The sequence below is a fragment of the Ctenopharyngodon idella genome, chromosome 5 (genome assembly GCF_019924925.1).
Source record: "Ctenopharyngodon idella isolate HZGC_01 chromosome 5, HZGC01, whole genome shotgun sequence".
NCBI lineage: Eukaryota > Metazoa > Chordata > Actinopteri > Cypriniformes > Xenocyprididae > Ctenopharyngodon > Ctenopharyngodon idella.
The window spans coordinates 27829915-27845835 of NC_067224.1; the positions used below are offsets into that span (position 1 = coordinate 27829915).

The 15921-nt window shown below is 36.2% G+C and overlaps 2 protein-coding genes across 2 annotated transcripts; both read left to right on the plus strand.

Annotated features, from left to right (window-relative positions):
* Positions 1-7624: 7624 nt before the first annotated feature.
* Positions 7625-11654, plus strand: tbx3b (T-box transcription factor 3b). The gene is made up of 7 exons (XM_051894042.1): positions 7625-8227; positions 8640-8907; positions 9193-9339; positions 9470-9546; positions 10009-10142; positions 10394-10914; positions 11112-11654. The coding sequence occupies exons 1-7, from the start codon at positions 7938-7940 to the stop codon at positions 11421-11423; spliced, it is 1749 nt and encodes a 582-aa protein (XP_051750002.1). The 5' UTR covers positions 7625-7937; the 3' UTR covers positions 11424-11654.
* A 1219-nt stretch (positions 11655-12873) lies between these two features.
* tm2d2 (TM2 domain containing 2) lies at positions 12874-15891 on the plus strand. The gene is made up of 4 exons (XM_051894099.1): positions 12874-13401; positions 13545-13632; positions 13784-13899; positions 15424-15891. The coding sequence occupies exons 1-4, from the start codon at positions 13136-13138 to the stop codon at positions 15635-15637; spliced, it is 684 nt and encodes a 227-aa protein (XP_051750059.1). The 5' UTR covers positions 12874-13135; the 3' UTR covers positions 15638-15891.
* Positions 15892-15921: the final 30 nt, after the last annotated feature.

Sequence of the window (15921 nt, forward strand, 5' to 3'; positions counted from 1 at the left end):
AAGAGTGTGTTATAAAAGTGTATGTACGTATTTAGCTGCTTATTGATTCAGACATTCAGATGCTATGCTAGCACCTTTCTTTTGATTGTCCATCCGAGAACTATAAAATCACAAAGTAAAAACCTTTGCTGACGTAACTTAACCCTCAGTACTTTAAAAAAATTTACTGCTATAACTGCTTACTACAATAATCTTCAGGACACCGTATAAGCTATATGATTTATAGATATATTTTCACAAAAAAAATCTGAAAACAAAAGTCTTGATGTGTAATCTATATAAACATACATTCAAATACCTGAATATCAGATGTCGAATATAAGACCTCCAAAGTAAACAAATGTTTCCATCTAATTTAATTTACCGAAAAGCCTTTATTTACCCCTTCCCTCAATACCCAGATTCATGTTTAATACTCTAAGGACTACTACAGCTTTTAATCACAGGTTTACTGAGCCTGGCAGACCTTTCCCAATCTACCAGAGTAGGTTTTCACTGCTCAAAAACATCAATACTGTCTTTTTGGTGTGGGTGTTCACATTAGTTGCGTTTCAATGAGCCGTATCCCCTGAGCCTCACAACGGCCCCCAAAGAGCAGATTCTGGGCCAGTTTTCCCCGAAGAGAATCCAAACATTTACATTTTTAAAACATATTTCAACATGATTCCCAGATCAGCTCTACAGAGTCACTCCCATTAAACCTTTTTGATTTCACTTCAGTTTTATTTATAATCATGACATACAGAGCCTATATTTTTTAAAAGCCATCTTGGTATGAGTGTTCAGCAAAGAGCTTAATTTGCATACATAAAAAAACACAAAAATACAGACAGAGGATTTCAGCAGAACTATAGTGATGATATATTTGTGCTCTGTATGAGGCAGATTGTGGTTGCCAGTATCTGAGCAAAGGCAGTATTCGAATAGTTTCAATGGTTCTTGAGGACTGGCCTTCATCTGAATCAAAGCACATTCAACACTGCCAGTTATCATTGACCTCCTGACATCGATCAGTGTCTGTGCAAGAAAGTTGTATTTGATTTTCGAAGTGCAGATGTGCAATGGAATTGATTTCTTTCTTTCTCAAGTACAAGCACATAAGATGTTTTTCTCATTGCCTCTAACAATGTGCCCAACAATTGTTCATACATGTTTCTATCAAGCATTTCTCAGAAAATTCACAGAACCTTCAGAACAGATCTTGTTATTGTGTGTCTTTTTTGTTGTTTGAAAACTAGGATCACAAAATGATCTAAAATAATAAAATAAAATGAAAATGCTTTCACCTGGGCACCGCTTAAAGGAGACTCAGGTCTCATTTATTTTCAAACTGATTTCTTTTATTCTTGAAAATGTGGGAATAAGAACTTCATCAAAGATCGATGTGACAATAATATATCCAATTTTATAAGAATATTAGATGATCATAATACAAAAAACAAGTAGAAGGACAAACATTTAGCTTTTTCAAATGCAGGTATCACTGAACGAGATTAGCAAATGAAATTGAAATGTATTGAGAGTGATTCAAACCCTCATAATGACAGAATGTTTTACATTATCTAATAGACTGATCTCCTACTAAATATTTATTTATTTACATTTATACTATCATTCAAAAGTTTGATGTCTGTCACAAGCCGGGCTAGAACTCAGGTCTCTGGTGTGGTGGTTGAGATATCTGCCACAAGGCCACAGAGACTGTGATGTTGGACCCAAACGAAACACTCAAGGCAGAACTCCAGGCAATGTAGATTTAATAAAAAAAGTATTTTCAAGCAAAAATCCAACAAAAGTTCTTCTCAGACAGAGGTATTAATAACATAAGAGATAATGGGAAAAAACCACATGGGAAAATAAAAACTCCACGAGGGGAGAAAACAAAACTAGAGAACATTAATAACCAAAATAACTCAGAACACCTTACTTGAGATAGCTTGGAAAGACTTGGAGAGACAAAGCAGGAAGCACGCGGCCAAGACTCAAAAACCAAGTGAGGAACAAGGGGAAAAAACACAACTAAAATACCCTAGGAGAAACAAGGCACAGGTGACCTGGATAATGCTAACAAGGATCCATGTGGAAAAACTAAGGCAGAGGGGAACACAGGGGACCTCTAGAGGCATGGAGACAAACTACAGGAGGTAGGATGCTGACAGATGTCTGTAAGAAATTGCAATGTTTTTGAAATTAGTCTCTTATGCTCACCAACCCTGCATGTATTTGATCAAAAATACAGTAAAAATAATAATGTTGTGAACGTACTTTTTTTTTTTTGTTGTTGTTGTTGTGAACGTACTGTGTCATTGCGTCGCCTGTCAATGATGTCATTCATATCCGCGCTACCCTCGATTTCCATTTTTACTAATATCGATCTAGATTACTGCAAATTGCAACAAGTCTCTCATAGCAGCCACCGAGCGAATGCACAGAGTAACGTTATAACATAAATTTTAACACACTCAAATGTATTTAGTATGATTATTTAACCATGTAAAACAGCATTGTGTTACCCCACATACGCAAAGAAAAGAGCGGAAGCAGCCGACTGCAGCATAAGCATAATAAAAGCTCAGCTGGACTCGTGATTGGTGTGTATCGCAGGTGTCTATCATTAGCATTTGCTCCAGTGGCCTCGTCCTGCTCCCACAGCTCTCAACCCATCCTACTTCATACCACCGTAACGTTAATGAAACTTTAATACATTAGCTTATCCAAGAACAAGATTTCGGACAAGAGTCCGTCAGATTCCTTTCCATTGGCTGTGGAGGTGAAGACGACAACTCCCATGATTCCACGCTCCTTCTTGGTGTCATCAATATGGCTTTGTTTTGAATAAGTGACCTCTAGTGGCAAAAAGTACATATTGTGCCTTTAAGGGCCAGCTCCTTTAAGGCTCATCAGTAAACAGCCACAGTTATGATTGGCTGACATTATTGCATAGGAAAACGTATCAATGCCGCCTTGTTATTGCATGTATTGCAAGTGTTTTGAAAACCATCACAGACAAAGGATTATGATGGTCTAATTACAGTTAATGATTGTTTAATTAAATGCAGCTGCTGTCACATCCAGTACAGCTGACCGCTTCATCTTTCCTCAAAGGTTTCTTTGTGAACTCTCCATTACATTGTGCCTCGTATACAAAACAATCTGCAGTCAAATTCTCAGAACAAACGTATACTTTGACGCGATTTGGAATGCCATTAAAAATAAACCCTTCCACTTGTTTCTGCTGCTGGGATCCTTCTGTAGTCTGTACAGACACGCAAATCTGGACACGTCAAAGCAAACGTTCCTTAACTCTTCCATTTGTCCTCTTGTCGGCAGACTCAATCGCATGGACTACCTCAGAAATTAAACGTGCAGCTGTATATCCAGTGTAGACAGCATCAGTGATTATAATGGCTTTCATTTGCTTTTGACTCGACGCAACGCTCACATTTGGTGTAGGCAAGTGTCAGGCGTTAAATGACTGAACGCCATTTAAAGTAGAGACCGTGATACATTTTTTCCAGGATTCTTTGATGAATAGAAAGTTGAAATAGAAAGTTGAAATAGAAATCATTTATAATATTATAAATGTATTACTGCCTATCCATACTGAATAAATGTATTAATTTCTTAAAAAAAAAAAAATCTTACTGACCCCATTTTTTGAATGGTAGTGTATTTAATATATATTAAGAAACAATATTTCAGGAAGTGATGTTCTTCATTAAATGTAAATTGATGTAAACTGAATCAGACTGATGGCTACACTGCAGACTAACTGGACAATCAGTCATTTACTTTCATTTCCCTCAGTGCTCATTCATCTAGTGCTGGACCTGCTCCCAGAAAACCTGTCTAAAGAGATGTGCTGATTTCTGCTGTTTACTTAATCTTGAATGTGGGTCATTAAAAAATTAGGTGGGAAAAAAACTCCTGCCTGTCCTGTTTTTGTTTCTAAGCAGCACCATCAATTTAACAGCATGACGTGCTCTGAACCTCTGCTCTGTTGCAACTTCTCTCTCTCTCTCCTCACACCTTCTCAGTGCCACTGTTTAACTACATTCCTCCCACCTCCACAGTCCAAACATGTCCAGTCACACCAGTCTGTTAGCGGCCGACTATTCATCACAGCCCCTCTAAATAAACAGCTGAGGTGTTTGAGAGATGGCCACTCATTGCTGGAGGAAAGTAACTCCAATTACTAACATTCAGTGATTGTGTTTTCCTTTATTTTTCCTCATGGATATATTCACAACTCACAATCCCTTCACTGCACATGTGCAAAATATTCACCTCAAGTTCAAAATGAATCACTTTTATGCTTTTACTGTTGTATGGTTTATTGAAGTCCTTCTACCCAAGGTTGTCTCTTTAGCAACAGATTTGTGAATCGTGAGCTGAATGTTACGCTGTTAATAACTACGTATAATACAAAAAAACTGCATGAATGAAATTGATTAAAAGACAGCACAATGCTTATACAATGGTAAAAATGTAGGTATACTATAAATTCATCTAACATTAAAAACAAAACTTCCTTTTTAGCACTTGTGTCAAAATTTAGCATTAAATCCTTGCGGCTTCCCAGCAGCCACACCTCAATGGCCAGTACTGGGTGGTGGAACAGTTTGAAGCAAGGCTATTTATCCTTGGTGTTAAGTTACACACAATGCCTGTTAGTCTTCTCACAAATATCAGACTGGCATCAGCTCTCTCTCCCTCCCACAGATCTCTGCCTGCTCTCCCTTTGAAGTAGGGATGATTGACACGAAGGGTTGCCCCTTGCCCAATAAAGATTGGGTCACCAGTAGTGGATGGCCGCAGATGGCATATCTCTCATAATCCGGTGTGTGGATCTTTCTCTGTACTCTCAGCCACCATGGCAGCGCAGCTGAACACAGGACATAAAGCTGTCATAGCAGAGCGTTGTCATAAATTTGCAGATTTACCCATTACAGAAGCAGGGCGTGAAATAATTTAAATGCTTCAGAATGTAGGCAATGTTCGAAATAAAGCTGTATCTCAGTGAGGGGAGTTTTCACCACCCTTAGTCAATACAACAGCTGTTTTTTTAATCATAAACATATATATAGTACACTTAAAGACTTAAAGAAAAATGCTGTGCTTTTAAAGTTTGTATTCATTAAAGGATCCTAAAAGATGTATCAACGTTCAAATCAGGTATCAAATCAACATAGAATGATTTCTGAAGGATCATGTGACACTGAACACTGAAGTAATGGCTGCTGAAAATTCAACTTTGCCAACACAGGAATAAATTACATTTTAAAATATAATATAGGAAACAGTTATTTTAAATTGTAATAATATTTCACAATATTATTGTTTTACTGTATTTTTAATCAATTAAATGCAGCCCTGGTGAGCATAAAAGTCTTATTTTGAAAAAAATGTAAAAATCTTACCGAAAACGATGAACTTTTAAAACTTTTAAAGGTGCAGTGTGTAAATTTTTGCGGCATCTAGCGGCGAGGTTGCGAATTGCAATATAGAGAAGCTACGATGGCCAACACAGGACAAAGATGTCGTCATCTGAGACAGCAGAGAGTAGTCAGTCAAGCAAACACGCTCTGTAGAGCAGTTTGTCCTTTTAGGGCTACTGTAGAAACATGCCGGCGCAAAATGGCGAATTAACATGTAAGGGGACCCGCGGTGCATGTAGATAGAAATGACTCATTCTAAGGTAATAAAAACATAACGGTTCATTATGTAAGATCTTTATACAGCACTGAAAACATAGTTATGCATATTATATAGTTATGTATATTATTTCTGTCAATAGATCCTCCTAAAATGTACACATTGCACCTTTAAGCAGTAGTATACAGCATATTAATTTTGTTGTTGTTGTTTATGATACAAAAAATAAATAAAAAATCATAAAAAAAACAGCAGTCTATAGCATGAAATAATGGATATTAATAATACCTCCTTTTCTCTGAGATAATAGAGGAAAAATGCACCAGAGACTGTCCTGTGCTGAAGCAATGTGCCGTCAGGTATTTTCACTGTACTATACACCAGTGCAAAAAACAACACAAAAGTGACACCATTTAGTGAAATGTATTCTTAGTAGTTCCCCTGAGAAAAAAACTGTGCTAAAGTGCTCATGCCTTGAGGATGCAGAAACAGAAATAGATCTTCATTAAAAAATTGACAATGGAGCATTTGATGGGACTTCCCCATTACATGGACTGTCAAATTGGTGCTATGATATATAGTTTGGCCACAGCCTTCAAAAACATCAAAGCTTGATATCCCAAATGACTAGAAGGAGTGGTTTAGAATATGTGATTGAGAACATGACAAAGAAGAAAAATGGTTTGTGTTGAACACAAAGTAACATAACTGACGGTTTCAAGAGGCTTGTGTCCTGCTGGTCTCACTTTGCGTTTCTGAGCCTTTATGGAATGTGTGGCCAAAACTCTTCTGCAATAAAAACGTGTAACTGAATACACTGCCTAATCCAGCTAGGACAATCAAAAGCATACATCAATTGAATCCTCAATCAATTCCCACTCATGTCACAACATGATCTTATGGGACAGAGTCTGGGAGCAAGAAAAGATGGGGCATATTTAAGGGCACCCCTCAAAATTGTGTTTATATTATAAGACGGTTGTGCTGGGAGAAATATGTAAAATATGTGAGGTAAAGTTTAAGCAGCTTTTTCATGTTGGATTATATTTTGTGGTTGTGCTGTTTGGTGCTTTTGCATAGATTACAGATGTTAGATTGATTATGGGTGGTCTTGTGGGAGGTGAGTGGGAGGGGTAATTTAATGTGACAGTCCTAAAATTTTTTTTATATGTACTGCTCTTTGTTCTACATACTCCCATTATAACATGACTACTTTTAATGTATAGTATAAAATAATGTCAGAATAACAACAGTGAATATCATGTGAATTTCTGCATAGCTTGGGGGTAAGTGGTCACAATGGGACCTGCGTTTTAGGACTTTCAGAAAAATGTGAACAGTAAAACAATTAACAAACAAAATAACAAATCATGAATTCACAAACAGCAAAAATGTAAAAAAGTAACAAACAAAAATATCAATACTGTAACTAACAAAAGGGAGTTTTTGTTTTGGATGTCAGAATTGACTATATATATAAATAAAAATAAAATAAAATAATCAGTTATGAAACAAAAAAGATCTACACAATGACATACAAAATATCAAATCTTTGTTTTGGCAAACAAGTAGGCTATTATTTATTAAAAATGTATCAATGTCAGATCTATATGACTTTCTAGTCTGAATGTAGTTCAGTGTGGTTTTATTGTGGTCATCTGCCATATAACTAGCCTATAACAATGTGTCAGAATTCTGAATATACAATTTTTGAATATACAAAATCACTGACACATCTGGTCTGAGCAATTGTACTTTTGACTCAACCTTATTTAGTACGACAACTAGCCCCGATCTCTTTTATATGCCCTATTTTTTCTTTACTTTATTCACAAACATGAGCAGTACTAAAATCTGAACAGCTGATGCTCGTTTGTATCAAATCACTTTGTTGCAGTTGATTCTTTATAAAAATCGATTTACCACGCCCTTATAGAGCACAATTGGTTTGCGTAGAGCCAATCAGAACATCCTGATTGACCCGCCCGTCCCGACCACTAACCACCAGGCTATCTAGAGATCCGGCACAAGGTCCCCAGAGTTCATCTGTGCGCACGAGACCCCATAAAACAACCTTTACTGTCTCTGCAGTTGGGGTTTTCTCTCAACAGAACAAAGACATGAAAGCATGATAATGGATGATTCATTCAAAAACGCGAGATTCATTTTGACAAACAGTACAACTTCTGACACACTGAAACTAGCATGATTCCACATAAGGAGTGAATGCTGAAGATTTCAGAGAGGAGGTTGTGGGAATGGAGTGATTACAAGTTGAGAGAATGGCGTATCACAACTTTATACCGGCCAGTTCCTCTGACTTCACTATTAGTTCGATGCTTGGGCAACAGTCACAGTTTTTTCCTGTTGGGAAACGGCAGTTTACGAACGTTCTCCATAACTCTATTCGTCTGGCACTCAAAGAAGCCGCTTCTCCCGCGCACCTCTCTGTGGATACGAGAGACCTCGGACTGGCACCTGAGGATGACCCCGTGGTTCACCTGGAAGGCAAGGAACTGTGGGGGCAGTTTCACAAATGCGGTACGGAGATGGTCATAACAAAGTCTGGAAGGTAAGAAAAATCTTTAAAACGACTAGACTCCTGGTGGAGTGTGTTTTTGAAAATGCGCTTTGACGAGCTATTCATGTGTAAGCTATTTATTTCTAGTTGTGTCACTAGGTAGCCTATTCTGAACAGGACAACAGGGAACGTTCTCAGAACTTTGACTAACGTTCTGGCAAGGTTCTCTCAAAGTTATGAACAAACATTCTTACAGACACCGTAACTTTAATAGATGTCTGTTCAAAGTTATCTGGCCTTCAATAATGTTCTCAAAACGTTACTACAAAAACTGGTCGTTTTGAACGTTCAGAGAATATTCAGAAATAACGTTTCCCTATAATCTGAACATTAACACAACGTTCTTAGATGTTTTTCTTAGATGACTGAGTCACAAGTGAAGCATGTCTTTTGCTTCTTTTAGGCGCATGTTTCCAGCATTTAAAGTGCGCTGCAGCGGCTTTGACAGGAAGGCGAGGTACATCTTGCTGATGGACATAGTCGCGGCTGATGACTTCAGATACAAGTTTCACAACTCCCGTTGGATGGTAGCTGGAAAGGCCGATCCAGAAATGCCCAAACGAATGTACATCCACCCAGACAGTCCTGCTACCGGGGAGCAATGGATGACCAAAGCTGTGACCTTTCACAAACTCAAACTGACGAACAATATATCTGACAAACATGGATTTGTGAGTATTATCGTAGCCTATATGCGATTCATAATTTTATGGACGACTTTTATTGTAAATTTCACCTTGCACCTCTGTCAAGCAAGTGTAAAATGCAAATTGCTCTATGAACATTCAACAAGTTGCATGTTTCAGACAGCTCATTTTATTTTTTTTTTTGTCTAATTTTGTGAGCATTTTTTTTTTTAATATGGTTGAATCGAACAAATGTTTTAAGTTATTGTTTAAACATGGCTAATTCATGTGAAATTATTATGAAAAAGGATATATGATTTTGTTTTGCAGACCATTTTAAACTCCATGCACAAATATCAGCCGAGGTTTCATATCGTTCGAGCCAACGACATCCTCAAACTTCCCTACAGCACATTCAAAACATACGTGTTTCCTGAGACTGAATTTATCGCTGTGACAGCATACCAAAACGAAAAGGTGACCGCAGGCTATTGATTCAAATGTTTTATCCATGAAACCACATATTTTCCTAATAAAGTTGAAAACAATTTTTACAACACTTAAGAAATGTGGCTTCTTCATTAACACGTTAACATTACCTTTACAGATAACTCAGCTGAAAATCGATAATAATCCATTTGCAAAAGGATTCCGAGATACCGGAAATGGGAGACGAGAGAAAAGGTCAGATTTTTTTTTTTTTTCCCTCTTTCATTTCTTAAATAGGCCTATGCCTATTAATTCCTATTTAAAATTCCACTTATAACGCTTATATTTTGCATTTTCATTTATTTCCAGAACAAATTATAGGCCTATTATCAGCATACTGAAGTGAAAAGTTAAACTTAATAATTCATTTTATTTATTTATTTTTATTTTTTGCATTAATGACAGCAGCACTTAAGCTGTATGAACACAACTTTGTGTAAAGTTCACACGATCAATGTCACAAATGTAGGCCTACTTATTTGATTAGTGCAGAATCTTTCTTATTTATGTCATGTGTCTTTTGTTTTTAATTTCTCAGAAACTTTCTCTTTATTTCCAGGTTTTATTTACATTTTCAATGTGGAATTATGAACAGCACTGTCTGAAAAGAATCGTTTTATTTAACATCCACTGACATGAATATTTTTCAATACTTAGGAAACAGATGTTGCATCAAAAGTGTGATGTGGAAGAGAAAAAAGCCAAAGTGTTCACAGACGACTCATCTTTTGACCAAAGTTCCTCAAATTATTTAATTCAAGAAACTAATGTAGTTACATCAACTTCAACAGGTATTCAGCTGTAATTTTATATATTCTTATATATGCACTGTCAAGTGATTTCAAATCTTTAATCAAATTAATTAATCGAATTAATCGCACATTAAATCTGGCTGAGAAATTACCCTCAAAAGATAATTTAAAGTCATTCATGTGTTGAATGTGAAAAGCATCAAATAAACAATAGGGTATGTGTATGTGCTTTTTATCATTTATTTTATTTTTAAAATTATTGGTATTTCTAACACACGTTTATTCTGCAGATACGAATGAGAGCGACATCGATGGATATGGAGATGAGAAGGAAAGCAATGAAGATGAGAATCAGACAATTTCTCAAGATGAGCAAAATTCCAGAGAAATCTCTACAACAGTGCTAGAATCCAAGGACGATTCAAAAGAGAAGATCAAGGAAAAGCATAGTGAGAAGGAGGGTACTGAACATTTACCCTTTGATAAAAGACATGCTGAACAATCCAAGTTTGCAGTTGATGTGACTGATGTTTCTCTGAAGGGTTTGCTCGCTCAGCCCTATTACATCCCCACTCCAGGCCTAATTAATTCGCTGTGTGTGCCGGCACAAGTCTTGTCAAATTTATGTCAGTTTAATTATGTCGGAACACTTCCACTTTTGGCATCTGAAGCAACTGGTCCTTGGTTATCTAGAGGGTCAAATGAAGGGGAGGGTCAAAGTTACACCACTTCAGTCTCAACTTCACAACAAAGATTTATCGGCATGCCAGATTTACCACCTAACTTTCAGCAGCACAGAACAACCTCTCAGGTAGGTCCAGAATTCATGATGTAAGCCTAATATTTGGTTGAATATCACTAAAAATAAAAATAATTAAAAATAAAATGATTTATTCTAAAATAATAAAAAAATATAATATATAAAAAATATGTTGTGTTGTTTTATGGCCTTTAACTTGCATGTAATTATAACAAAAAATATTCAGTATTTTGATCTGATTTTCACAGGGTGTGCTTGTCTCGGCGCATGGAACTGTCTTGTCTTATCCACAGAGTTACATGACCACATCTGCTGCCACCTCCTCTGCGGGCTCATACCAGGCTCAACGCCCCCCTTTTCTCAACGTTGGCTACCGATCCCGATGCAGACCCTACCCTGTACCAATGTGGGTGCATGGCCGAAAAATGCCACAAAGTTCAGTATTTATACCATATGGTGAAACTGATACAAAGGAGCATGCTGGTATTACAACTCATGGATCAACTGAGTTTATATCAAAACCTAATGAGGATCGAAACACAACATGTCGGGATCTCTAGAAATGACTGTACAGGAGCAACAACAAATTTGGCAAGCTGTAATTATGTGCATTATAAGTCTATGGTATGTATCAATTGAAGATCTGGATTAAAAAATAATATATACTATTTATTCTTTAGTCTTTATCTGCTGTGTAAATGTGTGAAAAATGCATAAAATACATGAAGTTGCAGAGCAACCATAAAATAAATTTGTGTTTTCCCCTTTATTTGCTCTACTTCTATTATTATTATTTTTTTTTAAACTGCACTATAGCAAGCCTAATACTATAGGGTCTGGTTTCACAGAAAAGGCTTAAGCCAGGATTAGGCTTTAGTTAATTTCAGGCATTTTAAGTAGCTTTTATAAAATGTGCCTTCGAAAAAAAACATTCAGCGCTTCCAGGTTCTATGTCAGAACGCCGGCTCATTATTGGCCGGCTCCTGCGTCAGCATCAATCGTATGCTTTGTGCTGCTCACGTGAACAGCGTCGGCCAATACTGAGCCGCTGTTCTGATGTAAAACCTGGAAGTGCTGAACGTAAACACTGTAGGAGAATGACACAGAAGAGAAGATATTGTTGAATAAAGTTATTTTTGTTTTGTTTTTGCACACAACGTATTCTTGTCAGTACATAAAATTAAGGTTGAACCACTGCAGTCACGTGGACTATTTTTTGGACCTTGAAAGTGGTGGTTAAATTGCTGTCTATGGAGGATTTCATCAAAAATATCTTAATTTGTGTTCCGAAGACATGCGAAGGTCTTACAGGTGTGGAACGACATGAGGGTGAGTAATAAATGACAGAATTTTGATTTTTTTTTTTTTTTTAAGAATTTTAAGAACATTTACATACAACCTCAAAACTAGTTTTCATGAGAGCAAAAAAATTCTGCACCTCTATGATTGCACATCTTAAGTTCACCACAAGAGGTCATCCGTGACCCGTATGATGGAGCGAGATCTGCTGGTCTACTGGTTCCCTCAGCTCAGTCAGGGTGGAGGTAGAGGGTCTTAGTATTTTTATACTTAACATATTACATATACATATTATATATAGATTAATAATAATAATAATAATAATAATAATAATGCGATACATATTAAGATACATTACATTTTCAAATATAATATTCTTTCTAAAAAAATAGGCATACAATGGATATTGGCCGAATGTGCACAGTGAATTAAAATACTACTATTCATCCATAAAATCTATTGACAAAAACAACTACAAAGTAATGGTGTTATCCAGTCAAGCAACTTTTCTTAAAAAAAAAAGAAAAGAAAAAAAAAAGACCCTGACATGCTAATCTCATTTCCCATTAGTACATGATGGTGAACTTTACGCATATGCTTAATAACTATAAGTATTTATCAGCAAAATTCTATTTATTATTTATAGTATATCGATGTATTTCTTGATATAATACTGAAAATAAATATGAAATGACGTAACGCCACACAAAATAGCGTCATCACAATGCGCCGCCTATTTGGTCTACTGTACAGCTCAGTTTTAGCTTGTGTTCACTAGTAGCAGTATAATATGGTACATATTCATTCACAGTACGGTACATAAGTCGCATATTATTAAGTAATACTGCCAGTAATATGTTGCCTGGCATTTACATATGCAACTGGCAAAACCACCGCTAGGTAACTTAGCTGCTGTCTCTTTCATTACCTGAAAGATCATTTAGCCGTTCAGCTCAACTGCTGTTCAGAAATCATGCCGCAGATTTCAGTCAACTATATTTTATTATGCGGACAGTTCTTGTTGCTCTTTACAGTGCTGCTTTTACAGTGTCTGGACGGGATTCACTCGCAAAACTCAACCGAGCCACCCGGAAACAGAGTAACGACCAGCAAAACGGTTCTGTTCAGCGAGCAACCAGGAGAAAATGCGACGGAGAGTGTTATACCTACTGAAACATCAAATCACACGGAGCAGTACGAGTACAGCCCTCCATCACCTGTCGTCCTCTGTCGATACCTGTAAGTAAACACCTCGTCTTTCTGAAGCACGCGGCCTGTTTTGTATACACAACAACAACAACGACGACTTACAATTCAGCGGTCGCTGGTATAGTCTATATACTCTATATGAAGATAATTAGTGGTGCTATTATCTCATTTAGACCAGAGGAATTCATATTCTGCCAAGATCCAGTCGATCACGGAGGAAATGTCTCTGCCTTTCAAGAGCTGGGCTATGGGTGTGTAAAGGCAAGTACATTTTTATTGGAAAGATGTGGATACTGGATTGCGCCTCGTGTTCAGTGGCATGTAAAACGCTTGCTTATATATATATATATATATATATATATATATATAAACTAATAACAGCTAAAAACGTACAATTTACATTTTCTTGTAGTTTGGCGGTCAAGTGTACAAAGATGTGAATCATACTCAGGTGTTATGCACGGCACTGGATGGCATAGAGTGCGCTGGACCACGGGAGTTTCTCAGAGGCAATGAGCCATGCATCAAGTGAGTGAAACCCAATATAACAAGGTTCCAAAATTTCGTGGACATTCTGGAAATCTGGAAAGTGAAAATAGCAGCATTTTCTTTTTGCACTAAATATAAAAAGTGTTAGATGCTTACTTTCTTACTTTAGTGTAAATAGTGGCAGATACTATTTGAGCTCAGTGTACTGTAAGTACATTATAAAACTGTATGCAGCAACAACAACATATTTAGTCAATATAAATATATATTTTCTAAATTAATAAATGGATGCTGCCTCATAGGGTCCTTTTACTTGTCATTATCATTAAGAGGTGGGCAGAGGGAGTGTAAATAGCTTTTGCCAACAAAATGGGCTATTTGCAAATATTTAATATAATAAAATCATGTAAATGATTATAAACTTAAAATTTTGGGATATATTTATACTGGATATAGCTGTAAAATATTTCATCAGCTAGTTATTGCTCTTGTGTAGAGTAAAACTAGCTTGTTGCTAGCCATAGAAATGTTTTTTGAGAGTGAAGTGTTCTTTTGAGTCAGTAATGAATCACCAAAATGGTCTGAATGATTCATTAGCAAACTAGTCTGGAAAGGTAATGGAAAATTAATTTGTCATAAACGTCGGAACCCTGATAATAGGTTTTACTGATCATTGATTTCACATATTTATTTATTTAAAGAAAATATCACTAACATGAGATGACAGCCAGTTACAGTTAAACAAAGTGTTTCCTGTTGTTTGACCTCTGCTTTACAAGAGAGTATTGCACAATTTTTTTTAATTACCACAAGAGGGCAGTGAGGTACTGTAGATTCCTTTCACTGAGAGTATATACATACAGTACTGTGCAAAAGTCTTAGGTCACCATCAGATGTTGTTTTAGCAATGGTATAATGACCATATATAATTATTTCTCAATCTCTTTATTAGAATGTAACCAGAAAATACAGGAAATTTGTATGCAGTTTTAAAAAACAGAAAAAATCTGAAAATATAACTTGTTTAGGCTTTATTTACTAATGAAAAATGTTTTTTTTAGTTATACTGTAATGTTGAATGTCTATTTTTAATTTAAAAAAAATCTATTTCATAGAGACATCAGTAGCAGTATTAGTATCAGTGATACTGGAATCCATTCATAAAAAGATGCATATTTAAAATATATCGTCTTTAAGTTGTTTCTATATTATTTTGAGAAAGTAACTGAAATTATTATAATATAAAATATTAAAAACTCTTCAAAAATTAAAATGTTTTTAATCGTGATTAATTACAGAAAAATGTGCGATTAATTAGTTAATTTTTTAATCGATTGACAGCACTAATATATACAATGTATGTCAAGACTGGCCATCAGTAATTACATATGTATCAATTCACAAGCTTTACTCTAAACCTAAACTATTCTCATTATTAACATTATTAACTGTGGACAGTCTGTTCAGTACATGCGTAGCTTACACATGTTAGCTCAGTTCTTTAAGTTATTCAGTCTATTAATGCTTTGACATTAATAGTTTGTGTTCTTTTTGATATTTAAGATACACAGGACACTACTTCATCACCACCCTACTGTATTCATTTTTTCTGGGATGTTTTGGCGTCGATCGGTTCTGTCTCGGACACACTGGGACTGCAGTGGGAAAGCTGCTCACCCTGGGTGGCCTTGGCATCTGGTGGTTTGTGGACCTCATTCTCCTGATAACAGGGGGACTGACTCCCAGCGACAGCAGCAACTGGTGCACTTTCTACTGACATAAAGTGGCTGTAGCTTTTCACCTTTCTCGTGCTCGCAAGTTATATTGAATACACTGATTGCATGTGGGCTTACATGGGCCTTATTTGCCATTATTATTTGTAAAATACTGTTCTTCTTGTTTCTTTTGTAAAGTGTTTATGTTGAAGCAGTGATGTAAATAAATGTCATCTTCCAAGAGTAAAACTCTGTTTGTATATGAATATTTATGATGATCTGAGTGTAATCTTTATTAAACAAACAACAAAGTTGACTAGGAAGTAAGTTTGGTATTTTCAATGCA

What these genes read in the sequence shown, in the direction of transcription:
- tbx3b (XM_051894042.1), top strand. Translation starts at nt 7,938, where the DNA reads ATGGCGTATCACAACTTTATACCGGCCAGTTCCTCTGACTTCACTATT. An exon ending in GTCATAACAAAGTCTGGAAG is followed by an intron (nt 8,228 to 8,639) that starts GTAAGAAAAATC and finishes TGCTTCTTTTAG; the next exon opens with GCGCATGTTTCCAGCATTTA. An exon ending in AATGGGAGACGAGAGAAAAG is followed by an intron (nt 9,547 to 10,008) that starts GTCAGATTTTTT and finishes TTCAATACTTAG; the next exon opens with GAAACAGATGTTGCATCAAA.
- tm2d2 (XM_051894099.1), top strand. Translation starts at nt 13,136, where the DNA reads ATGCCGCAGATTTCAGTCAACTATATTTTATTATGCGGACAGTTCTTG. An exon ending in TGGGCTATGGGTGTGTAAAG is followed by an intron (nt 13,633 to 13,783) that starts GCAAGTACATTT and finishes ATTTTCTTGTAG; the next exon opens with TTTGGCGGTCAAGTGTACAA. An exon ending in GGCAATGAGCCATGCATCAA is followed by an intron (nt 13,900 to 15,423) that starts GTGAGTGAAACC and finishes TTGATATTTAAG; the next exon opens with ATACACAGGACACTACTTCA.